Source organism: Ranitomeya variabilis, chromosome 4, assembly GCF_051348905.1.
Source record: "Ranitomeya variabilis isolate aRanVar5 chromosome 4, aRanVar5.hap1, whole genome shotgun sequence".
NCBI lineage: Eukaryota > Metazoa > Chordata > Amphibia > Anura > Dendrobatidae > Ranitomeya > Ranitomeya variabilis.
In genome coordinates, this window is record NC_135235.1 from 337592152 (window position 1) to 337617711 (window position 25560).

The 25560-nt window shown below is 45.8% G+C and overlaps 1 protein-coding gene across 15 annotated transcripts in view; it reads left to right on the forward strand.

The window, feature by feature from the left end:
- The window catches only part of PHLDB1 (pleckstrin homology like domain family B member 1), a 282210-nt gene that overhangs the window by 225224 nt on the left and 31426 nt on the right, over positions 1-25560 (forward strand). For 8 of the 15 annotated variants that reach the window (XM_077250609.1, XM_077250611.1, XM_077250603.1 and 5 more), the window contains 11 exons: positions 166-321; positions 2523-2633; positions 4556-4645; positions 15969-16118; positions 19054-19206; positions 21420-21536; positions 21632-21734; positions 22015-22059; positions 24033-24309; positions 24433-24523; positions 24646-24792. In XM_077250609.1, the coding sequence (XP_077106724.1) occupies positions 166-321; positions 2523-2633; positions 4556-4645; positions 15969-16118; positions 19054-19206; positions 21420-21536; positions 21632-21734; positions 22015-22059; positions 24033-24309; positions 24433-24523; positions 24646-24792 (1440 nt within the window). The remainder of the gene's footprint in view (positions 1-165; positions 322-2522; positions 2634-4555; positions 4646-15968; positions 16119-19053; positions 19207-21419; positions 21537-21631; positions 21735-22014; positions 22060-24032; positions 24310-24432; positions 24524-24645; positions 24793-25560) is intronic. The other 7 variants (XM_077250605.1, XM_077250607.1, XM_077250612.1 and 4 more) reach the window with 4 other exon arrangements.

The following is a 25560-nucleotide window of genomic DNA, read 5'->3' on the forward strand; positions in this document are numbered from 1 at the left end:
CCAGCGTCCTGTGCGCTTAGGACCTTTTCATATAATTTACTTTTATGCATTTTTCATTCTGCTCCATGACTGCTTCCTATGACGCTTTCCTTGCTGGGAATCTAGTGCACTTTCAGTACTAAACAACAGTTTGATTAATATCAGCCACTTACGTCCGTTATGTAGGAATCTGAGCACCTCGAGACACAGATGAAACTGTTTGAAGATCTTGAGTTCCAGCAGCTGGAGAAGGAGAGTCGTCTGGAAGAAGAACGAGAAACTACAAGCCAGCAACTACTGAAGAATAAAGGGGACTGCCAGAGGAGTATCGCTCACAGGAAAGTAAGTGCCTGGCATGTATGTGTGTGTGTATTTAGTGCCCAGCAGAAATCAGTACACCCCCTCTGAAAAGTATGATTTTAAGGCCACGTTCACACGGTCAGTATTTTACCTCAGTATTTGTAAGCCAAGATCAGGAGTGGTATAATCAGAGGGAAAGTATAATAGAAACACGTCACCACTTCTGTATTTATCACCCACTCCTGGTTTTGGTTTACAGATACTGAGGTAAAATACTGACCAGATACTGAATGTGTGACCGTGGCCTTATCCACTTCTCACTGAACACAACAACAATTTCCAATATTTTTTAAAGATTGAGTTTCATAGAACATTTTTTTTTTAACTTATAACATGACCTTAACGTTAATAATGTAACTTTCATTACAAAATCTTCAGTTGTACTCAAATTAGTTGAAGCAAAAATGAGTACACTCACATCAAAAACTACTACATCTAGCAATATGTGTGACCCCATGATTTTTAAGGACTGCACCAATTCTTCTTGGCATAAAATGAACAAGTCGAAGATGTGCGCTTTGATCGTCAGGTTAGATAAGAGCACGTTTACCAATGGCGTGGAGTGATTGCCACAAAAGAGGACTAAAAATCCTCTAAAAAAATCAAAAATACAGCTGAAAAAGGGCATGCCCAGGTCTCTGAACAAATGCACTACAGGATGCAGCCAACCCATGTAGCAAAAATGTTGGCAACAGGGTGCAGCCCGGCATGTTGGGCCTTGTATTCAGGGTTGTTTCCATGGGAAGCTTTGGGAGTGTGCTGGCCAGTCCACCTAATTGAATAGTAAGGGTGTGACTAATAGTCTGTGAACCAGACACTATGCATTATCTGCATGTGAACAGCACCCTATACAGGCCTCTATTGTGCAAATGTATACTAAGCAGTCACCCCCTCAATGAATGGGCAGGTGGTGAGTGGATGTCTATTTAGTGTTTTGCACTTGTGTTTTGCAACATCCTTACTATGGGCTGGCTGCATCCTGTAGTGCATTTGTTCAGAGACTTGGGCAGGTAAGCGGTGCTGCCCTTTTTCAGCTGCATGGAGTTATGGTTGCATCTTCTCTTTCAATATTTGGCAGTAGATCTGAAAATTCATGATCCCGTCAATGAAATGTAGCTCCCAACACGAGCATCGCTCGTGCAGCCCCACATAAGGACGCTGCCTCCACCATGCTTCACTGTATGCAACATGCTTGTCTTTTCTACTCCTCATCTTTGTGACACCATTCAGTTTTGAAGTCATCAGTTCAAAAAACCTTTATCTTGGTCTCATCTCTTCAGAGCAGGAGCAGATAGATGATTGGTGCAATCACAGGGGCCCAAAAGGTAAGGGGGCCACTTCAATCTCCCAAGCAGGTGGAGTTGTGCATTATGATGAGCTATTGGATTGCAAAGAACCCTTATATTGTGCATTGTTCTTGCCTCAGGGCTGCCCCACTTCTCAGTGTGTCTGTCCCTGTTGCAGAATATTGTCCCAGTTGTCTTCACTCTCTCCATTTGCCTTTCTTCTTCTTTAGCTAACTGCAGTGAGGTTGTATATCAATTATTTTTTTTTTTCAAGTCTTCTCATCAGAAGATTCTCCTGTCGGCCTGGATGTCCCTGTGAGATGGTTGCATTACCATTTTCATACCTGTGAGATGGTTGCAGTACCATCTTGATTAAATGTTTGTATCACGTTTTCTACAGTATTCTGACTGATGAGTTAAGCTTTCATGATAATCTCGTAACCTTCACCTTTCTTGTGTAAAGAAATTATTTTATTTCTCAGGTCTTGTAACATTTCTCTTCCATGTGGTGCCATTGCTGACAGCCTGAAATGGGAAGGGGTTTTCTTTTTGTAACGCCCTATATAGTCAACTGTCTGCTAGACACCTGTTTAGTCAATTAGACTTCCATGTGATTGAATTCTTGTTAATTGCATTTTTGTAGTCTAAACTTTTAGCTTGGTGCCCAAGACTTTCATTGGGGTGTACTCCTTTTTACAACATGGTCTTGAATTAATTTTATTAAAAATTTACGTTTTGGGGGTGTACTCATTTATGCTGAGCAGTGTGTGTGTGTGTGTGTGTGTGTGTGTGTGTGTGTGTGTGTGTGTGTGTGTGTGTATATAATTTTTAGTATAAAGTGAATACATGGTATGTCGAACGCCACCCATGTCTGATGTGTATCACTACATCTCTCAGGAACGTCTTGCTGCGTTGGAGCATCAGGCCAATCAGATCCGTCTCCAGGCCGCACAGGATGCGGACCATCTTGGTCAGGAGAGAAGTGCTGCGTTGCTGCAGCTACACAAGGTAACCCGGACACATTGTAATGCTTGTGCCATTTGTATTGTAATGCTAATAAAGAGAAGTGGCTTTATTACAACCCAGATAACGCAGCGTTATGGCTAGAGATTGCTTTTTTCATGGAAAAGAATCAGTTATATATGTTAGTTGTTATCTTCAGTTAATAACCTTGCATTGTGTTTCAGTCTGCAATCTTCATTCCGTCAGTAATTTTCAGTCCCCTTAATATTCAGTTTGCAGCATGATCCAAGTTTCCTACTTCTCCTGTGAGCATGTCTCTCTGTAATACAGGCTGGATGTGAGCTCTGTGTATTCAGGGGGCTGAGGTTTTCAGCTGCTAATATATTATCAATTTCCTCCTTTTCTATAGATGGTTTCTTTGCTCTCCTTGAGATACTTTCCTCACTCTCCATGCTGTTGATATGTGTACAGCCCCTTCTGGGCTTCTGTCTCTGGCTGTATTCACACAATGCTTTTTTTTTGTTGCCATTTTCCAAACACAAGATAAAATTATAGTGATTTCAACATGTTTCTGGAAAATCAAGACAAAAACCAACTCCTGTCCACAGCCTTGCACTGAGAAAATGGCGGGGAGAGCTGTCAGGACTGAGCAGGAGCTCTGTAAGACTTGTAATGTTTTTGCAGAGCGCTCAGCTAGATGAAGGACTTGCAGACACTGCAGCAGCAAAATGGTAGAAAAGGGTTAATGACAACTATTTATAAAGATGCTTAACTTTTCATTTAGGAATCACATGAAGAATAAAATTAATTGTGTGAAGGTGTGCATAGCCTTTAACCCAACACCCACAGTACAAGTATGGTGTATGGAGCGGGCGTACTGGATGAGCTCGGCTCATACCTGGCAGGTAATGTCTGTGTGCTACAGCCAGCACCTGCCTCTGACACGTGGATCGCTGCTCTACCTGTGACTGTTAACCTGTTAAATGCCGCTGTCAAACTCTGACATCGGCAGTAATACATGCAGGGTGTGTCATTCTATGTGCCTGTTGCAGTGATGCGATGGCGGGTCACCGATGGGCTGCTATGACAGGCGGGCGTCTGTCATCACAGAGCTCCCCTGAAACACAGCCTGTGGCCTTCACAGGAGACTTTGGCGTTTATTACGAGCAGCAATACTGTGGTATTGCTTTATATACAGTAGTACAAGCGATCAGACGATCACAGGTTCAAGTCCCCTGTGCAGACTAATGAAGACAGTGAATAGTAAAAAAAATTAAATAGAAAGTTTTAAAAAAATTTTTGTAAACAGCATAAAAGTTAAAATCTCCCACCCAAAAATGACCACACATATGTGGTATTGTCACGTCCAGAAAAGTCCAATCTACCAAAGTGTAAAAATAATAGACCCGACCTGAGAAATCAGCCACTCTGGGACTGCAGAGATGGCCGGTAACCTAAGCAACGAGCTAGAAAATTAAATCTCTCCATTTAAGAAAACAAAGGATTAATAATCAGGGGTAAATTGCACAGTTGATTGTTTAGACAAGCACTTTGCATTTTACTCATTTATGAACATGAGAATTACCCTTGTAACACAGGAAAGAGCTTTAATCGCATCCAATTAGCACCGATGTCACAAACACAGGTCTGGGCTGCGACATAACGATTGTGTGAGGCATCTAAGGATGTCCAACCACCACATAATCGGCACAAAAAAAATCGGCTCCGTTGGATCTTTGTAAGTCCCTCCGAACCTTGCCCCGGCGGAGAGTATCAGAGTCCCAGACCATTGGCCGATGTGTACCCTCAGGGGTGGCGTATCCTCCCAGTGGCAGCGTGTGAGGGCAGCAGCATGGCGAGCCTGTGACATGGGCGCCCAGCTATTGATTGGACAAACCTTCCCTGAAATGAAATGTTCGGTTTGCAGATTATTGCAGGATACATTCACACATTCTGTTTATACACAGGAAAAAGAAAAGTTGGTTCAATTAGATCGGAAATACCAAGCGTTATCGGGACGGCGAGGTTTCCTAACGGGATCATCAGCTCTGCGAGAGGTAAGCGGTATTATCCACGTGTCCGTACTCCAAGGGCATGATGGAGAGCAATTCTCATTGGGTGGGATCTGTGAGCTGGGACCCCTCTCAATACCATCCTGATTTCAGTAGTGGGGGTCTCGTCAACTCTGGCTCTGTCATCCTCTGATACAGACGGATCTTGTTAGAGGAACATAAACCAAAAGAGTGCCAGTGTCTGCTCATTCTAGCAGCTTGCCACAGGGCGCTATGCCCCACAGATCAACACTGCGCTTCATAGGGTATAGGTCACTGAGTTTTGGCATCTAACCTGAGAGCAACATGATGCAGAGACACAGACCCTGATCCAAGCGATGTGTAACTTACTGCGCTGTATTCTGCAGTTATCATGCAATCACTGTTTTATCAGCAGGAGATTATCACTAAAGGACTAGTAAAACTGCTGCTATGTAGTCCTTCATATTTATGAGTTCTGTATAATCCAAGCCCCACCACCGATTGGTGTGGGTGGGATTATACAGAGCTCAGCATCCAGAGAACTGCAGGGAAGCAGCCCAGTAAGGCTACGTTCACATTTGCGTTGTGCGCCGCAGCGCACAACGCAAACAAAAACGCAGCAAAACGCATGCACAACGCTGCGTTTTGCGCCGCATGCGTCCTTTTTTTAATTGAATTTGGACGCAGCAAAAATGCAACTTGCTGCGTCCTCTGCGCCCAGACGCGGGCGCCGCAGCGACGCATGCGGCGCAAAACGCAAGTGCAACGCATGTCCATGCGCCCCCATGTTAAATATAGGGGCGCATGACGCATGCGGCGCCGCTGCGGCGCCCGACGCTGCGGCACCCGCCGCTAATGTGAACGTAGCCTAAGTGACACATCGCTGGAATCCAGGGATTTCCCCTACATCATGCTGCTCTCAGATGGGGTAGCGAAAACCTGGTGGCAGGTTTCCTATAAAGTAATAAGTTAGTTAATTCCTGTGACTGAGTGTGTCTTTTACACTGATGAGTATGGCTGGAGGGAATACAGCAGTTACACCCTGAGATGAAGGAGGTACACTGTGCACATACAGGAGGACCTTGCCATAAATGCTCATGGCTGCCAAATCACCCACACTGCTGCTAGCCATGCTCCCCCTCCTCTGTCATACATTCCCTGCGCTTCTCCTACTTCATGCCACTATGATGCCGGCTTGTCCAAATTCTCCGTACACTTGGTGACACATCAGACCTTGGACCGTGCATCCTGCTGAAATAGAAGTAATGCTCCCTTTACCTCCACATGTAATAACCAGCTGCTAAAAGATGGCAGCGGACCCCTGGGAATGTAGTAACCAGTGAGTGTGCTGTCCGGGAAACATCCTTTCTTCTCTCATACTGACATATTGGGCTGTATTCACACATTGGTATTACCGATCAGTATTTCTGTGCCAAAGCCAGGAGCGTCTCCAAAAAACAGGACGGGTCACCTTCCAATGATGTTATGCAAAAGCCAGGAGCGTCTCCAAAACACAGGATAGGGGTCACCTTCCAATGATTGTATGCCAAAGCCAAGAACATCTCCAAAACACAGGATGGGTCGCCTTCCAATGATTGTATGCCAAAGCCAAGAACATCTCCAAAACACAGGATGGGTCGCCTTCCAATGATTGTATGCCAAAGCCAGGAGAGTCTCCAAAACACAGGACAGGGGTCACCTTTCAATGATGGTATGCGAAAGCCAGGAGCGTCTCCAAAACACAGGACGGGGGTCACCTTCCAATAATGGTATGCCAAAGCCAAGAGCATCTCCAAAACACCGGACAGGGGTCACCTTCCACTGATGGCATACCAAAGCCAAGAGCATCTCCAAAACACAGGACAGGGGTCACCTTCCAATGATGGTATGCCAAAGCCAAGAGCGTCTCCAAAACACTGGACAGGGGTCGCCTTCCAATGATAGTATGCCAAAGCCAAGAGCGTCTCCAAAACACAGGACAGGGGTCGCCTTCAAATGATGGTATGCCAAAGCCAGGAGCGTCTCCAAAACACAGGACAGGGGTTGCCTTCCAACGATGGCATACCAAAGCCAAGAGCATCTCCAAAACACAGGACAGGGGTCACTTTCCAATGATTGTATGCCAAAGCCAGGAGTGTCTCCAAAACACAAGACAGGGGTCACCTTCCAATGATGGTATACCAAAGCCAAGAGCGTCTCCAAAACACAGGACAGGGGTCACCTTCCAATGATGGCATACCAAAGCCAGGAGCGTCTCCAAAACACAGGACAGGGGTTGCCTTCCAATGATGGCATACCAAAGCCAAGAGCATCTACAAAACATAGGACAGGGGTCGCCTTCCAATGATTGTATGCCAAAGCCAGGAGCGTCTCCAAAACACAGGACAGGGGTCACCTTCCAATGATTGCTCCACTCCTGTCACACAAACTCTGATACAGAATGCTGACCCAATATTTGTATGAACGCGGCCTTTCATGTGTTTCCATGTGGCCGCCTGGCCTAGAGGATTGGGAAGCTTATTGTATATAGTAGTGCCTTATTTTGTCCTCTGCTCTCTGCACCTTTTTGTTGTTGTTTGGGTCCTCTTCCGGCTTTTTCCCTTCTCCTGCTTTACTTGCTTTTAGGAATACCTGTGTCTGGCTGATGCTCTCTGCTTGTGCCGCCATCCTCGTCCCTTCCCCTCTCTCACACCGCTCCATGCTGATCCGGAGGTACTCCATTACACCACTGCCGTTATCATTACTGTAGCTGGACAATATACGTGCTGCACCTTATCCAATCACTGATTACCAATTACTGGGCTAAGGTTTATATAATCCCAACCATTGTGCCCAAAACAACCCCTGGCCAAAATCTCCAATAATTGCAACCAGTGAATGATGAACATTGAAGAATTCATAATGATCAGAAGTTTTTTTATATATGAAAGATACATTTTTTTTTTTTTTAATTCGTTTATTGATTACAGCATGAACCATACATACATTTGCTTATATTCATTATTATCCATTAGATACATAGAATTACCACACATAGCCATGTCTGGAATATTGTAAAAGGTTACAAGCAATGCATGTCAATCATTTGTTCATATCCTATTCAAACTTTAACTACATTAACTTCTAATAAAACCTCTAAAACTAACATGCTGCCGCTTAAAGGAGAGTTCTAGATAGATTCTACCCTGTGAGTAGACAATGTCCGCAATCTTACACCTTTTCCTTGTATATTTGTTAAGTTATTTAACCTAAACAGTATGACAGGAGGAGTTCCATCTTCCCCATATCTTCTCAAATTTAGCTGGATTACCTCTATTCTGGTACAGTGTCCGCTCATACGGAATAATGGAATTTACCAAGTCTACCCATGCTCTAAGAGTTGGACAAGAACCACCCATCCATCTCAGAGCCAACACCTTTCGTGCCAAAAACAGCGTCTCCCTCAGAAAAATTCCCGTATGACGATCCCAAGTCTCTGCCTCCCATACTCCAAATAAGCACACCAGGGGTTCAAGTGGGACAGGGATCGACACCAGTGATGCCAATAATGTCGTTACTTCATTCCAATATTGGAAGACAATAGGACATTTCCATATCATGTGGATAAAATCTGCATTGTTAGAATGGCATCTCAAGCAGTCTGATGAGTGTAGATGACCCATTTTAAAAAGACGAATCGGGGTCAAATAGGATTGATATATGATATATAGTTGGGTCATCCTATTATTAACTGATGGGGAGACTTTAGTTGGGGATTCCAAGATTTCATCCCATTCCTCTCCCAGTGTGCCTGGGAGAAGCCGTTCCCATTTCCCCTTAATTGAATCTATGGTAGATCCCTCACCCATGGATAACAGATAGGTATACAAAGAGGAGATAAGTCCCTGGGGACCCTGCGAATTAGGGATACCTATTAACGGTAAATCTGAGATAGCTCGACCCGTACCCACATTCCGCATATGTGACTGGAAGGCTGACCTTAGTTGCAAGTAACGGAAAAATTGAGATTTCGGTATGTTGTAGGTATTTTGTAACTGTTCGAAGGAAACAAAAATCCCCTGATTATATAGATTTCTTACAGTAAGGACACCATACGATATCCAGAATTCAGTGGACGGATGACCTAGTAATACCGGAAAATAACTATTATTCCACAATGGCATTTCAGCTGCTATATCAGCAAATCCCGTTACCTTTTTAATTTGCCTCCATATTGATCGTGCCAACCGAAGCAAAGGTAGTAAATGAGGAACAGTAGTTCTCTCCATCTCCAAAAATCCCAGTGGACAATCAATTTTGGCTGAGTACAGAATATGGTTTTCAGAGTTAGGAAGAGTTTTCCCGGGCATCCACATATTCAACATTTTAGCCTGACCAGCAAGGTAATATAGGTAGAAGTCTGGCAGGGCCGCCCCACCCCCTTGTTTGGGTCTTTGCAGGGTGGATAACTTAAGTTTAGGCCTAGCCTTTCCCCATATGAAAGATGTAGTAAGGGAATTTAAGGTTGTAAAAAAAAATGTAGGTATTATAACCGCACTATGTTGAAAACAGTAGCTCAGCTTTGGGAGCAATATCATCTTTATGAGATTAATACGTCCAGCCACAGATAATGGTAGTTTGTCCCAGGTAGCAAATTTGGATTTAACCACATCTAGTAACGGAAATATATTAAGATGCAAGTCTAGGTGACTACTCTGGGACATATGTATTCCTAGATATTTAAACTTGGAGACAATGGGTAGCAGTGAGAGGGTTTCAAGGCAGGACATTGGAGCATAGGAGAGAGGCATCAGGGCAGATTTTTCCCAATTTATATAAAGGCCAGAAAATTTACTGAATCTATCTATCATCGTTATTACTTTTGGTAATGTGTCCTCCGTTTGATCCATAAACACCACCATATCATCAGCATATAGACCGATGACATCCACCCTATCAGCGATATGTATCCCTTTAATATCTACAGAAGACCTCATTCGTATTGCCAAGGCCTCTATCGCCAAGGCGAATAAAGCTGGGGAGAGAGGGCACCCCTGTCGAGTTCCTCTGTGCAAAGAAAACGGTGCAGACATTAAGCCATTCACCACCATTCGTGCCCTAGGTTTCGCATATAATGTACCTATCCCTCTCAAAAATTTATTCCCAAACCCATATTTCCGTAAACATGCAATCAAGAAGGGCCATTCGAGGGAGTCAAAAGCCTTGGCTGCATCCAGCGAAGCCAATGCCCACTTGTTGTCTGGTTCCAGAGAACTATATTGTATGACCGACTGTACCCGTTTGATGTTGATAGAAGTATTTTTCCCAGGCATAAAACCGGTTTGATCCGGGTGTGTGAGATCTAATATGATCTTATTCAATCTAGTGGCTAGGATTTTAGTGAAAATTTTATAATCTACGTTCACCAAAGAGATTGGTCTATATGATCCACAATCCAGAGGATCCTTCCCCTCCTTCCTGAGTACAACAATATTAGCATCATAAAACGTTTCGGGTACAGATTCCCCCTCCCATATTCCCTTGAGTACCTTCAGCAGTATAGGTGCCAGTTTGTCACGGTATTTCCTATAGAACTCAATGGGAAACCCATCAGGTCCCGGGGCCTTTCCAGCTGCCATATCTGTTATAGCGTGTTCTACCTCCTCCAGGGTAAATTCAGCCTCCATAAGGGCTTGTTGGGATGGGCTCAGTGAGGGGAATGTTATATCCGATAAATAATCTAAGCATTCATCAATACCAGAACCACTGCTAGATTTATATAACGAGGTATAATAGTCATAGAAGACCTGAAGTATTCCTTCAGTAGAGGATACTTAAAAAGCCATCGGACACCCGGATCTGCAATATTGTATTGGAGGTATTGTGTTGGCGTACCAAGAAGGCCAAAAGTGTACTAGCCTGATTTCCCAGTTCAAAATAGGCTTGGTGAGTAAAAAATAATTTGCGCTTTGACTTAACATCTGCATGTTGGGTATATAGTCTCTGGGAAGTAAGCCATTCAATTCTATTACTGCTGGACTGGTTGGCTATGTAAGTGGCCTCTGAGTCTTTTAATCTTTGTTCCATCTCCTCATCCTCTTTCGCCGTTACCCTCTTAATATAGGAGATAGTAGAGGACAGACATCCCCTCAGATATGCCTTCAGGGTGTCCCAAAATAAACCGAGGTTTTGGAGTTCCGAGTGTGTTAGAATGAAACTATTCAGCTGATCAATCGTCCTATCGCTAGCGTCTATTAATTTTAACCAGAAGGGGTTCAATTTCCAGGACTTACTATTATTATTGGATTGTCCAAATTTGAATTTAAGAATAATTGGGCTGTGATCTGAGATCCCCCGACTACCATGTTCAATACTATCCATCCATAATGCCAATCCACTCGACCCAAATATATAGTCTATTCGAGATAGTGACTGTCTAGTAGATGAGTGACAAGTGTACCCTCTGACCCCCGGGTGACCCATTCTCCACAAATCCAGCCATAAACAGTGCCAATTGAGAGGGGGGTTGAGGTAAAGTGTCTCCTGATGCTACGTCATCCAATCTCAATCTATCCATAGATTGATCCATAACTAAGTTAAAGTCTCCCATGCAGATAACATTTGCTTCCGGATATTTTAAGGAGAAGCCTAGAGCCATACGAAGAATTGACGTGTTGGCAGGGGGGGGATTATAGATACATAACAACACATACTCTCGTGAGTTGATGAATGCATGCACAAAGACAAAGCGACCCTCGGGATCACGTCTCGCCTTCTTGGCCTCCCATCTGACCTCCCTGTGTATCAGTAAAGAGACCCCTCTGGAATAACTGGTGTGGAAGGCATGCAAGGCCCATTGTACCCATGGTTTTTGCACACATCTAGCCGTATCTCTTGTTAAATGTGTTTCTATTAGAGCTACAATGTGGGGATGGCACCTTTTTATCTGAGAAAATACCTTAATTTTCTTTCTAGGGGTTTTGATACCTCGTATATTCAATGTCATACATATAATTTCAGCCCCCATGTTTACTTTTAAAGAAAAAGTTAATGCATAACATTATTATTCGGGTGCATTCCAGCAGTATCATACAGGGCAAAGAGTTAGTATCAGCGGCAGTCTTACTTAATAAACAATCAAAACTGGTACATAAAACCAAAAGAAACAAAAAAACTTGAACAGTAGGGGAGAGTATTTCCATTCTCCCACAGTCAGATTGAAAAGGGGATACCCTCACTGGATACAGTGTCCGGTATTGTTGACTTTTTTCCCGCACCCCTACGGAAAGCTCTAGGTGTGTTGCCTTTGATCAAGGAGTCCAGGTTAGGGATCTTCCACATTCGGACCCCCGCGAGACCGCATCCATTCAACTGCCTCCGCTGGGTCCGTGAAGAATAAGGAAGAGCCATTGTGGACGACACGGAGCCGGGCTGGATAGAGCATAGAGTAGACGATGTTCTTATCCCTGAGTTGTTTCTTAACATCCACAAATCGTGCCCGCTGCTTTTGAAGTTCCATGGAAAAATCTGGAAAGATTGATATGGTGGCATTATTGAATTTGATAAGGCCCTTCTGCCGCGCCAAGCGGAGGATGGCATCTCTGTCTCTGCAATTAAGGAGGCGTGCCAGGAGAGGTCGCGGCGGGGCCCCGGGAGGCAAAGACCTCGTCGGTACCCTATGGGCCCTCTCTACCGAAAATGTTGAGGAGAATTCATCCCCCAATGAAGATTTAAGCCATTCCTCTAAGAACTGTTCAGGTCTCTGACCCTCCGACCGCTCCGGAAGACCTATAATTCGGATATTGTTGCGGCGTAGCCTATTTTCCAAATCATCTGCCTTTTGCTTCCATGCATTTACGGATCCAGTAGCTTTAGCCAGTTTAGCCTCCATAGGAGTGATAGTGTCTTCTATGTGGGATACCCTTGTTTCAACCTCAGAAATACGTCCCCTCATAGTTTGCATGTCATGCCGCAGGCGGCCCACCTCCGTATGTACATCCTCTATTTTCTCGGTAAGAGATGATCTAGTGAGGGAGATGGCCTGCATCAATTGCTCCGATGCCTGTTTAAGAGTCAGTTCTTCCTCCTCCCCCTCCCCAGTACCATCAGAGGGGCGACCCCTGCGTTGAGATGATGTAGGGTTGTTTCTAAGGTTGCGTACATTATCATGGGAGTCATCTTTGGCATATTTTTTAAGCTTTTCAGCCGCTGTCGCTCCTCTAGGATGCTGCATGGCGGGTATACGCAAGGGAGGATCCCACAAAGCAACCTCAAAAGTAATTGTAGATAAGCTGTGCTCTAATGTTATGGTGTTAGATGGATCGAACTCCGACCCCAGATCCTATATATATAGTGCTGGACTGCGCTCCAAGTCTCCGTAAACTTGACAAATAATGAAAATCACAGGGTGGTTGTCTGGGTGATTACTTAGGTCCAATATGGCTGAGCAGGCACTCAGTTTATGGATAAAGGGGGAACAGCGGTGAGGGGGTTAATTCCCAATGTTATGGTGCTGTCAATGAGGCGGCTGTATGACGGGGGGCACAGGGCGCAATATTTCAGGGCGCACACCGCGCCACCCCTCTAATTTTTGAATGTTTAATTATCCCCTAAACAGCACCGCAGGTTTGAAATGCACCACTCCCTTTGCTGTTAGGGAGCGCGCTATATTAATGGCCACTGCTCCCCGTGTGCACCGTTATCTCCCTCAGGTCTTCCAGTCTCTGCATACCGGCCCACGTTCTCACCACTGCGGTCCTGTCTCCGTCGGCCCCAGCGAGAGGAAAGTCTGGTCCCAGCAGAAAATGATAGCGCCGCGTCCTGTATTCCGGAACGCGCGCGCCGAAGATGGCCGCCGCTGCACGTGGGCCCTCCTGGTGTCTCTGTCTCCGCAGCTCCCGCCGCTTCAGATTATCGCTGCAGCCGTCCGGAGCGTCAGCCCCCACAGCCCCTGTATGTAGGTACCTCACCGCACCCACTGGTACCGTCCACCGCTGCCTCCTCCGGAATGAGAGGGACCCAGCTCCGGCAAGGAGCAGCGCCGCGCTCCGTATACCCTCCTCGCTCCCGCGTGCAGGTATCTCGCTGCTCTCACCAGCGAGGCCGGTCACCGCCGCTTCTAAGGTGACAGAGGGTCCGGGGCTCCAGCTGGAAGTAGCGCCGCGCTCTGTGTCTCCCGGCGCGCGCTCCAGAAATGGCCGCCGTTACACGCGGGGGGCCTCCTGCCCGCTTCAGCTCCCGCTGCTCCCGGCTCCACAAATATCCGCAGCGGTCTCACGGGAGGTCCACAGGGCTCTCCAATGTATGGGGCTCAGGTTTGGTTTATTTTCGCTCAGCTACGTTCACTATTTTATGGCAAAATCAGTTCAGGATACTTGGAGCTCTCCTTAGGTGCTTCCTGCTTCTTCAGCTACATAGCCACGCCCCCAAAGATACATTTTAATTAGTCATTTATTGTTACTATGTGTTTTTGTATATTGCAATGATTGAAAGCAGCGGCGTTAGAAAAATATGTAATGTGTGTAAATGAGATTTACCAATACCAATGATCACTGCTTGTCATTGTCGTTTTTAGGTGTAAAATTCAGCCTGGATCGATTTTTGTATATATCTTTATAGGAGTTAGAGGTCCATTCTTTGTGGTGGACCCCCCCCCCCCCCCCCAAAAAAAAAAAAAAAAAAAAAGCAAAAAAAACCCCCACAGCTATACCATTATTGTTTTTTTTGGGGGGATGTCATTCGTTGTGCAGTAAAAAAGACTTTGAAATATGTTTTTCCAGGACAGTACAATATGGCAATGTTAAACTTATATAGTTTTTTTAATAGGTTTTTGAATTATTGTTTTATTTTAGTGGTGAAAGACAAATTATGAAACTTTAAAAAGGAAAAAAAATAGTTTTATGCCATCATGTCCTGAGACACCTGTAAAGTTTTTTTCCCTTTCCTGTATGAGGAGTTATTTTTTGGCTCAAGTTTTTATTGGTAACATTTTTGGGTATACACAGTGTTTTGATCCTATTTAATGCATTTTATGTGGATGTACACAGATAAAAAAGGCAATTCTGGTAATGTTTTATATATATATATATATATATATATATATATATATATATATATATATAGTAGTAAAAAGGGAACAGCACTTAGTATAAGTTACTTATCTTCGGGTGCAAGGCCCCAGGCAACCAGTCCAGTGATTACTCCAGGTATATAAAAATGAAAAAAGAGGCAGCACTCCATTGATTCAGTGAAAAGATGTGGAAGGTTTTAATCGACCCACATAGCCGGGCGACGTTTCAGCTCTAACTGAGCCTTTATCAAGCCTTGATAAAGGCTCAGTTAGAGCTGAAACGTCGCCCGGCTATGTGGGTCGATTAAAACCTTCCACATCTTTTCACTGAATCAATGGAGTGCTGCCTCTTTTTTCATTTTACATATATATATATATATATATATATATACGTATTTTTTTTTTTTTTTTCACAAAAGCAGGCAGCACTCCATGATTTTTGAGACAGTGTGTAGGTGTTTATTGAACCCACATCTTCATGCATGAAGATGTGGGTTCAATAAACACCTACACACTGTCTCAAAAATCATGGAGTGCTGCCTGCTTTTGTGAAAAATATCGACAGGAAACAACCAAGGACAGGTTGTCTGGGCTCTGCACCCGAAGATAAGTAGTGAATTTGTGCTGTTCCAATTTTTTTCTTCATTATATATATATATATATATATATATATATATATATATATATATATATATATATTATATATGTGTGTGTATATATACATTTTTTTTTAGAACTTCTATTTTGTAGTCCTCTTAAGACACAAAGTCTCCTATGCCTGGTTTTGACAGGATTGCTAAGATGGCAGCCATGTGAATTGGGCTTCCATCTAGAAAGGGTTAACAGCAGGAGGTCGGCTACAGTCACTGCTGTAAGAGGTGGATCTGGCAGCTGACCTTGGACAGACCAGTTCGTCCTTTGTTGGTAGGAGGGTAACAGACAAGGTGCTGCCTTCAGCCACCAGAGGAGGGCGCTCAGGAGCTGGCTGAATACTGGATTCCTAAGGAGGGCACAGTGTATGACAGTATGCCGCTCTGGGCTCCCGGTAGCCGCTGTGTGCAGCTATTACTAGGCCCAGCATTGGTAGGGGACTCTGTATGTTCCCGTTATTACATGACGTCCGGATACGTTCCTGGATCCTAGTACCTTGTGTGTGGTGTCCCGTTCTTCCTTCCCAGTGTTACATGCAGTGTACTCCTATAAGGTGTCTTGCGTTCTAGGCTTGTGAATGATGGCGTCTTCTCTGCCTGCGCTGTGGAGATTGCGCCGTCGTGTGACGTGTTTGCTGTGTTTCTTCAGTACATCACTTTAGATCAGCTCCATGACTTACTTGAGAACATGACTCCAGCCCCCACTGCCACCCATCCTGCAAACTGTGGAGCTAAGCCTGCCTCTCCTGCTCATCTCTGCTCTTCATCATCCTCCTCTTCTCCCTCCATCTCTCCGGAGGTTTGTTAACCCCATATACGTTGTGTGTGATCTCACTGACTGTATCGGATACACTTGTTAGTCACTGTCTGCAGTCCAGACACAGAGGTGCTCTGTCAGTGCATGTACTCGCCCCATCACGTCGGCCCTCCTTTAGGCATAATAATGGGTATCTTCCCCAGTAGCATGTCCATAATCTCCCAGCTTTTCTTGACGGCTGTGATTTGTCCTCTTGGTGTTTGCATATACAGCTGTGACCTTATATAGTTATAAATGTCATCACATAGTATTACAGAAAATCTCCAGACACATCCAATATCCTCCTAATAAGCCTGAGATCTGAATCTGGTCATACACCATAGCCCTGTCCCCAGCCATATGTGTGCCGTGTTCCCCTTAGCCCTGTCCCCAGCCATATGTGTGCCATGTTCCCCATGGCAATGTCCCCAGCCATATGTGTGCCGTGTTCCCCTTAGCCCTGTGTCCAGCCATATGTGTGCCATGTTCCCCATGCCAATGTCCCTAGCCATATGTGTGCCATGTTCCCTGTAGCTCTGTCCCCAGCCATGTGTGCCGTGTTCCCTCTAGTTGTCCCCAGCCTTATTTGTGCTATCTCCGTAGCCCACAGCCATATGTGTGCCGTGTTCCCCGTAGCCCTGTCCCCAGTCATATGTGTACCGTGTTTTCCGTAGCCCTGTACCCAGCCATATGCGTGCCGTGTTTTCCGTAGCCCTGTACCCAGCCATATGCGTGCCGTGTTTTCCGTTGCCCTGTACCCAGTCATATGTTTTCCATGTTTTCCGTAGCCCTGTACCAAGCCCTATGTCTGCCTTGTTCCCAATGGCCATGTCCCCAGCCACATATGTGCTGTGTTCCCTGTAGCCCTGTCCACAGCCATGTGTGCCGTGTTTCCCTAGTTGTCCCCAGCCTTATTTGTGCCATCATCTCCGTAGCCCACAGCCATATGTGCGCTGTGTTTTCCGTAGCCCTGTACCCAGCCAAATGTGTGCCATGTCCCCTATGGCCATGTCCCCAGCCACATATGTGCCGTGTTCCCTGTAGCTCTGTCCCCAGCCATGTGTGCCGTGTTCTTCCTAGTTGTCCACAGCCATATTTGTGCCTTGTTCTCCGTAGCCCCCAGCCATATGTGTGCCTTATTCCCCGTAGCCTGTCACCAGCCATATGTGTGCCGTATTCGCCGTAGCCCTGTCCCCAGCCACATATGTGCCGTGTTGCCCGTAGCCCTGTTCCCAGCCATATGTGTGCCATGTTCTCCGTAGCCCCCAGCCATATGTGTCCGTTTTCTCCTTAGCCTTGTCCACAGCCATATGTGCCGTGTTCCCCGTAGCCCTGTCCCCAGCCATTTGTGTGCCGTGTTCTATATAGCCCTGTCCCAGCCATATGTGTGCCGTGTTCCCCATGGCCATGTCCCCAGCCACATATGTGCCGTGTTGCCCGTGGCCCTGTTCCCAGCCATATGTGTGCCGTGTTCTCCTTAGCCCTGTCCCCAGCCATATGTGTGCCGTGTTCCCTGTAGCCCTGTTCCCAGCCATATGTGTGCCGTGTTCTCCATAGCCCTGTCCCAGCCATATGTGTGCCGTGTTTCCCGTAGCCCTGTCACCAGCCATTTGTGTGTGGTGTTCCCTGTAGCCCTGTTCCCAGCCATATGTGTGCCGTGTTCCCCATGGCCATGTCCCCAGCCACATATGTGCTGTGTTCCCTGTAGCCTTGTTCCCAGCTATATGTGTGCCGTGTTCTCCGTAGCCCCCAGCCTTGTGTGTCCGTTTTCTCCTTAGCCCTGTCCCCAGCCATATGTGTGCCGTGTTCCCTGTAGCCCTGTCCCCAGCCACATGTGTCGTATTCCCAGTAGTTGTATCCCCAGCCACATGTGTGCCCTGTTCCCAGTAGTTGTCCACAACCACATGTGCCGTATTCCCAGTAGTTGTGTCCCCAAACACGTGTGCCGCGTTCCCCCGTAGTTGTCCCCAGCCACGTGTACCATGTTCCCCGTAGTTGTGTCCCCAGCCACATGTGTGCTGTATTCCCTGTAGTTATCCCCAGCTGCATGTTTGCCGTGTTCCCCGTATGTGTCCCCAGCCACATGTGCCGTATTCCCTGTAGTTGACCTCAGCCACGTGTGCCGTATTCCCAGTAGTTGTGTCTCCAGCCACATGTGTGCCATATTCCCAGTAGTTGTCCCCAGCCATATGTGTGCCGTATTCCCAGTAGTTGTCTCCAGCCACATGTGGGCCGTATTCCCAGTAGTTGTCTCCAGCCATATGTGTGCCGTATTCCCAGTAGTTGTCTCCAGCCACATGTGGGCCGTATTCCCAGTAGTTGTCTCCAGCCACATGTGGGCCGTATTCCCAGTAGTTGTCTCCAGCCATATGTGGGCCGTATTCCCAGTAGTTGTCTCCAGCCATATGTGTGCCGTATTCCCAGTAGTTGTCTCCAGCCATATGTGTGCCGTATTCCCAGTAGTTGTCTCCAGCCACATGTGGGCCGTATTCCCAGTAGTTGTCTCCAGCCACATGTGTGCCCTGTTCGCCGTAGTTGCCCCCAGCCACATGTTCCTCAAACTGTAAAGCCATATAGGGGCACACAGCGCCATTGCACACTATGGAATTTTTCCCTTAGTGGCAGACTTTTACTACACTGCTGGGTGACTAGAGCGCTATGGAAATTTCCATTCAGATAAATCTAACATGTTGGCTATGCAGCCATTCTGGTTTGGAGGTTTGACATAAGTACACCAATATCTTTGGGTCCAAGAGTGCTGTATAATAATGTAAAATCTATTGACTGGACTGCAGTAAAGTTCCCATTTTCCTTTCCTACCCCTCATGTATGGGATTTCCATGTATGTTCCTTTTTCATTCCTCTGGGTAGTCTCTCTGCGTTCTCATCACTTCCCGCCTCCCATGGTCTCCTCATTTCTCCTGCACTCCTTTCTTAGGTGGACGCTCTTTCTGGTGAGGTTCCCTCTGCCGCAGCTGCTTCTGACTTGGAAGAGCGGTACCAGACAGTCTCCTGTGACCCTTCTAGCATTCCTCATCCTTCCCCTCCTCCCCTTCCTGCTAAATGTCACACTTCTCGTAAATCCCAGCAGGTAATCTCTGTCCTGGTGTTAGATGCTTGCAGTTGGGGTCTTCACTCGTGAAGCGCTGAGTGCTTTGCTCTAGATGTGCTGTGTTGTGGTGGTGTCACGCTGCTCCTCTCTGACACATTGGCTGTAAAGTCACCAAATGTCCATTCTGGAGCCATTGTAGGGATTTATTCACATGTGTGCCGAGTCCTCAGCTTCTAACGGTGTGCCGAGTCCATGGTATGACTTGTGTTGGGTTTTGGCATGGTTTTCATCATTTCTGTGCTGCATGCTGCACTTTTCTTTCAATCAAATGGCGCTGCTGACAAAGGCTGGATGGGGAGGTGGTGTGAGCATAGGCTGGAGCTTAGGCTGGGGCTACTATGGCCACCGCACAGGTGAGAAGCCACACATCTGCACATCACGGTGTAATATCAGTGAATGGGGTTGCATCGCGGTTTTCTTTTTGGTGACTGACTTGCTTGTACCCTCAAGGTGGCAATGTGATCCCACTCACTTGTATGGTGCCGCTATGTAGCAGCAACACATGGCGATCTTCATTACACAGGTTGTGCAGCCCCAGTGGCTCTCTAGCCCTAGTTTAATTTAATACTCCACTTCTGGTGCTCCGTAACAGTATGCACAGAGGCTAAAACATTTTTATTATGTTTTTTTTCCATTTCATTTATTTATTTTTATGTAAAGATAAACAATCCTGTAAGCCACCAACAAGCCGATGCTGATGCATCTGTTCTGTAGGATGGTTTATTATGCAGGGATTTAGTAATACTGTCCTGGGACTTCCTCCTGATCGCTTCATTATAGGAAATGTCTAGTTCAATTGATCCAATTAATTGTGATACATCAATATTGGTGAAGAAAGCAGAGTCTCCCCGGGCACAGATGAAGGCTGCCATTCCCATCAATCCATAACCACTGACATACAAAATGGTGTGCTGTCCCATTCCAGAACAGTTCTAGTATCTGAGCTCATGACTAGTGTTGAGCATTCCAATACCGCAAGTATCGGGTATCGGCCGATATTCGCGGTATCGAAATTGCGATACCGAGTTCCGATACTTTCAGTATATCGGATACCGGAATCGGAAGTTCCCATAATTCAAAGAGCCAGAATTCAGCCAATGAGGAATAATTAGAAGTGTGGGCACATCCTGTTCAGCACTTTAGGCATGTAACCACTGGCATGGCTGTGATTGGCTGCTGAAATGATGTCATGATGCACTATAAAAGTTGCCGCCGCCATTTTGGATTCACTCTGCTGTGAATTCAGTTAGGGACAGGATGCTGTGTTCTGACTGAGGGCCAGTTTAGAGATAGCGATTTGCTTCATTGTGCTTTACCCAGGCTAATTTAGCAACTGCTGTGTGAGAACCTTGTTTTTGCTGTTCACAGCTGTTCACAGCTGTCTGCAAGGTCTCTGTGTGGGTGCACATCGCTCTGTAGTCTGTGTGCAGCCACAGCCGGTTGTAGTCAGCTTAAGGTGCGTCACTGCCTCATACTGTTCCATTGTCCGCTTTTCAATTAGTGCAGCCTGCTGCACATTTTTTTAAATGTATCCTATTAGTGGCTTTCCATCCGTATCCTGCTAGATTGTGGAAAAACACTATATAGGAGTACATAGAGGAGCTTTTTTTGGCCTTGCAGCACCGTTCACGGCTGTCCACACGGTCTCTGTGTCTCTGTATGCCTCTCCACCTCCCCCAATACATTCTACATTATTCTTAGTTGTTTTCCTTCATGTAGAATTAACCTACAAGGAAAGAAAGAGTTTATTTTAATTCCGATATTTTTGTCCCATTGACTTGCATTGGTATCAGGTATCGGTATCGGCAATATCCGATATTTTTCGGCCGATCCAATCCGATACGATACTTCTGGATATCGGAAGGTATCGCTCAACACTAATCATGACATGTTCAGACGTAGACACTGTATGTGAAACGGTCAGTGAGCCATAATAAGTTCTGTTACCTGCAAATCAGCTGCTTGTTGATGATTTCCAGGTTTTTTTTCCTTTAAATATATAGTCAATCATTTACGTTTGATTTTTACTTAAGAGCACACAAAGATGGAAGAAGTTGCATTGGCCGTCTGTACAGCCACCATTGGTCAGAGATGGACCTTCTCTTTGATTTGGCATGATAGCATGGCTGACTGTTTTCTCTCCAGTCGTCTGTTCATACAAGTCACGTACACTTACCTTCCTGCCCTTACAGATGTCTCGTTCTCGGACAGAAATTGATGGTGGTGCTACCCTTCCTCGGATGAAGACTGTCTCTCCGTCGTCTTCCCAGTTCTCCATTGCCACCCTGGGCCGCAGTGTTTCTCCTAAGGTAAGTGGCCGCGATGGCGCTCTGCCCTGATCTCTGCTCCTCACCTGATGAGAAGCACATTGTGTGGCTAATATACCAAGCTCTTCCTCTCTTAGAATACAATATTGACACAGAATGGCTCAGGCAGCCTTTCCCACGGATTGGCAATCACACTGCAGGACATCCAGAGCAAGAGGCAACTAGCCCTTCAACAAAAAGGTGACAGACCCTGAGCCACATCGTATAGTAATACTAATCCACCTAAGTGCACCTACTACTCTCCTGCGGCACTCGCCGGTGTGCCTCTTTACCGCTGTGCATCTCGTCTTACCTTACACACTTACAATTCTCCACTGTGATTTACACATTAACCTTGTTACAATTACATGTTCCTGAATGAAATCTTAGGACGCTGGTCCTCCTGTCTCTTCTGTGCACCCCTCTCGCTCATTATGTCTCATCGTTTCAGATTCATGTTCCAATCTGTATGTCTTTTTAGCCGATGACTTGAACGTAGAGAAGCCTTTCCTGTCTGAAGTCGCAGGTAGCCAAGACGTTTGTTGTGTGTCGTCACTGCCTGTGTAGACTGTGACTTGTGTGCTTTGTGCAGACCTTGCACCTGGTGTCACGTACAGTTTAGAGTTTCTTATTTTTTTGTTGTGTCCAGGTAGACGGTAGAGTTTTGGGTAGCAGTGCCCCGATTGTAGCTTTACCTCTTGCATCTTCGAGGACTATCACCTACTGATGTATCTAGGATGACCACATGATTAGTGTACCCCCCAGGACGTCTCCCATGGTACCACTGTGATGGTCTCCTGGCCATACAGTGATCGTTTTCCGTTCTGGTGATCCCACTGGTCATGTTTCTTCTATCAGCAATTCCACTTGTTTGCCATCAGGAGTCGTTCAGATCATAGGGATGATAAGAAATTAGGAATGAAACCTTGCACCTGACCAACCCAGCTCTGTAAGCTCTCTGGACTGGAGCGATTTGCTGTCCGCCCTGATGGCCAACCCTCTGCTCCAACCTGTGAATGGCGCGTGCATCCTGTAGACAGATACCAGTAGAGTGATTGAGGTGAATGGTCTGTGGCCACTTTCTCTTTACCCTCAATGGCCCGACTGGTAGAGAGTTTTCTTACGATTTTCTGAAGAACAAAGCAGTTTGACAACAAAACGTGATTGCTAACATCTTGGTAATAGACCTTTATTATGGGATTGCTACAAGGGATCTTCCCACCTTGGCCGGTGATGGCATATTGCCAGGGTAGGCCTTTACTTAGAGGGGTCATGCACTACTGGACAGCCCCTTCTTAATTCCTACAGTGAAAAGAATAACACACTCCCCTCCTGGACCAGCCATGTTGGCACTGTGACTCCTGGCGCTCAGGGAACATTATGTCACGTGAGTGCTGTAGCCTGTCAGCGGCTCTGATTGGCCTTCACACTCCCGTCAGATGGATCTGTTCTGTGTGACGGAACTGAGGAGGCTGCAGCCCATCAGAAGCTGTTGATAGGCTGCAGCGCTCAATGTTATGGGAGCTCTGGGAGACACAGCGCCAATATCGTTATAATGGCATGGGCCCTGGGTTGGGTGTATGTTGTTTATTGTTTTCTAGGAGCAGCATTTAAGACGGGGGTTGTCCAGGGGTGGTCTGAAATCTTACCAAGGGCGGAAGCAAATGAGCATATGAGCTCTCATCCGAGAGAATAGGGCCGTTTATGCCAATCACACTCTGAACAGACGGTGGTAAGAGTGAGATCACAGTGTGATCTGATTCTCTCGGAAGAGGAGTAGGTAAGGAAGTAAATGTTTGCATCTTCTCCATTTTGTCAATCTGTGGAAATTGGTCTGCACTCAGCTGTCACCCAAGTGCAGTCTGATGTTTTCCACCAACTCATTCACTTGCATGGCTCAGTGCGATCTTAATTTGGGTCAAACGCATGCATGCTGTGATTTTTTTCCTATGACCGATACGGTCCAAGGAAAAAAAACAGACAAGCGCACGGCCCTATAGACTAATATTGGTCTGATTGTGATTTGATGTTTTGTCGGTTCACACTCAGACATTAAATACAGTCATCTGTACCTGCCCTAATCCTAACAATGAAGCTGGAGCGACGTTGCAGTGGAGACCCTGCGGAAGGGATGCAGGCCGTGCCCCGTTCACTCTCGGATTATTCCATTAGAGCATATCCTGACCATATACCATTACTTACTGGAATAGTAGTTCCCCTTTATTTGTAATTGTCTCATATACACCTTTGCTGGAAAGGGAAGATTTCTAATTCAACATCTGGCAATTCATAGCAGACAGCTTCTCCTTTCAGAAGGTATGGCTGTATACCTCAGACTTTTAGGAGGACACTTATGGATTTCTTTTGTGCTATGACACCAAACCTTACTGGATATCCTGTCTTGTAATTGTGTAAGTCACTGTGTACGGTTTGCAGTGAATATTTATGGTTGGTTCTCCACTTGCTCTTGGTCTTTTACATCAGTCCTTTTCTTTGCAGGTCAACAAGTGATAGATGAACAACGCAAACGCCTTGCGGAGCTGAAGCAGAAAGCTGTAGTCGAGGCTCAATCACAATGGCAGTCTCTCCATGGGGCAGCTTCTCAAGGCTACCTTCCAATCATGCACCACTCCATCCTGCACCATCAGAGACCTCTGCACTCTCGGGACGATGACCCTTCACATGGATATGACACACTGAGCCTGGAGAGTTCTGATAGTCTGGACACCAGCGTGTCCACCGGGAATTCCGCCTGCTCCCCGGACAACATGTCCAGGTGGGTTCATCTGCCTGCTCTGTTCACTTTCTTCTTGTACTTGGACTATCCACTTCTTGTTCCTGGATTATTCATTTACTTCTGGTACTCTGCTTTTTCTCATACTCTTATTTTTTCCATTAGTGCCAGTGGCCTAGACATGCTGAAGATTGAGGAAATGGAGAGGATGCTTCTAGAGGCCCATGCAGAGAGAGCGAGACTTGTAGAGTCCAGGGTGAGCCCGTCTACTGCTTCCTAAGATGTGTCCTCCATAAACTCGTGTGACGGGGCACAGAGCAATGGTGCCTCAGTCTGTATATGTATTATTATTTTTCACTGATGCTAACACTATTGCAGGAGCGTGAAGTTGAGGCACGAAAAAGAGCACTGGAAGATGAGAGGAGGAGAAGGAAAGAATTGGAGAAACGTCTTCAGGATGAAACTTCTCATAGGCAAAGGCTGATTGAGAAAGAGGTGAAAATGAGAGAGAAACATTTCTCACAGGTGAGAGCTTCAGCCTTTCTGTTGTCCATACTGTAGCACTTATCTAGAATGGATGCAAAAAGTGTACACCCCTGTTTAAAATGACAGGTTTTTGTCCTCCTGTTAAAAAAAAAAAAAAAATCCATTGAGCAAAAAACTGAAATAATTTTGAAGGGAAAAATTAAAAATAAAACTAAAATGTGGTTAAAAAAGTGTGAACACCCTCTTATGTTCGGGGATGTGGCTGTGTTCAGAATTAGCCAAAACAACGAACATGACAAAATAACTGAAATCTTCAGTGTGCATAACTACTCACACCCCTAAAGTCAGTACTTTGTAGAGCCTCCTTTTGTTGCAATTACAGCTGCAAGTTGCGTTGGATAATTCTGTATGAGTTTTCCACATCTTGCCACCTTGGATTTTTGCCCATTCCTTAAGACAAAACTTCTCCAGCTCCTTCAAGTTAGATGATTTACTGAACCGCAATCTTCAAATCTGACCTCAGATCCTCAATTGGATCAAGGTCTGTGCTTTGACTAGGCCTCTCCAAAACATTTACACGTTTCCCCTTAAACAACTTGAGTGTTGCTTTAGCTGTATGTTTTGGGCAGTGTCTTGTTGGAAGGTGAACGTCTGTCCTAGTCTCAAATTACTGACAGACTGAAACAGGTTTTGCTCAAGAATATCCCTGTATTTCTCACCATCCATTTCCCCTTGACTCAGAACATTTTCCCTGTCCCTGCTGCCGAAAAACATCCCCACAGCATAATGCTGCCACCATCATGTTTC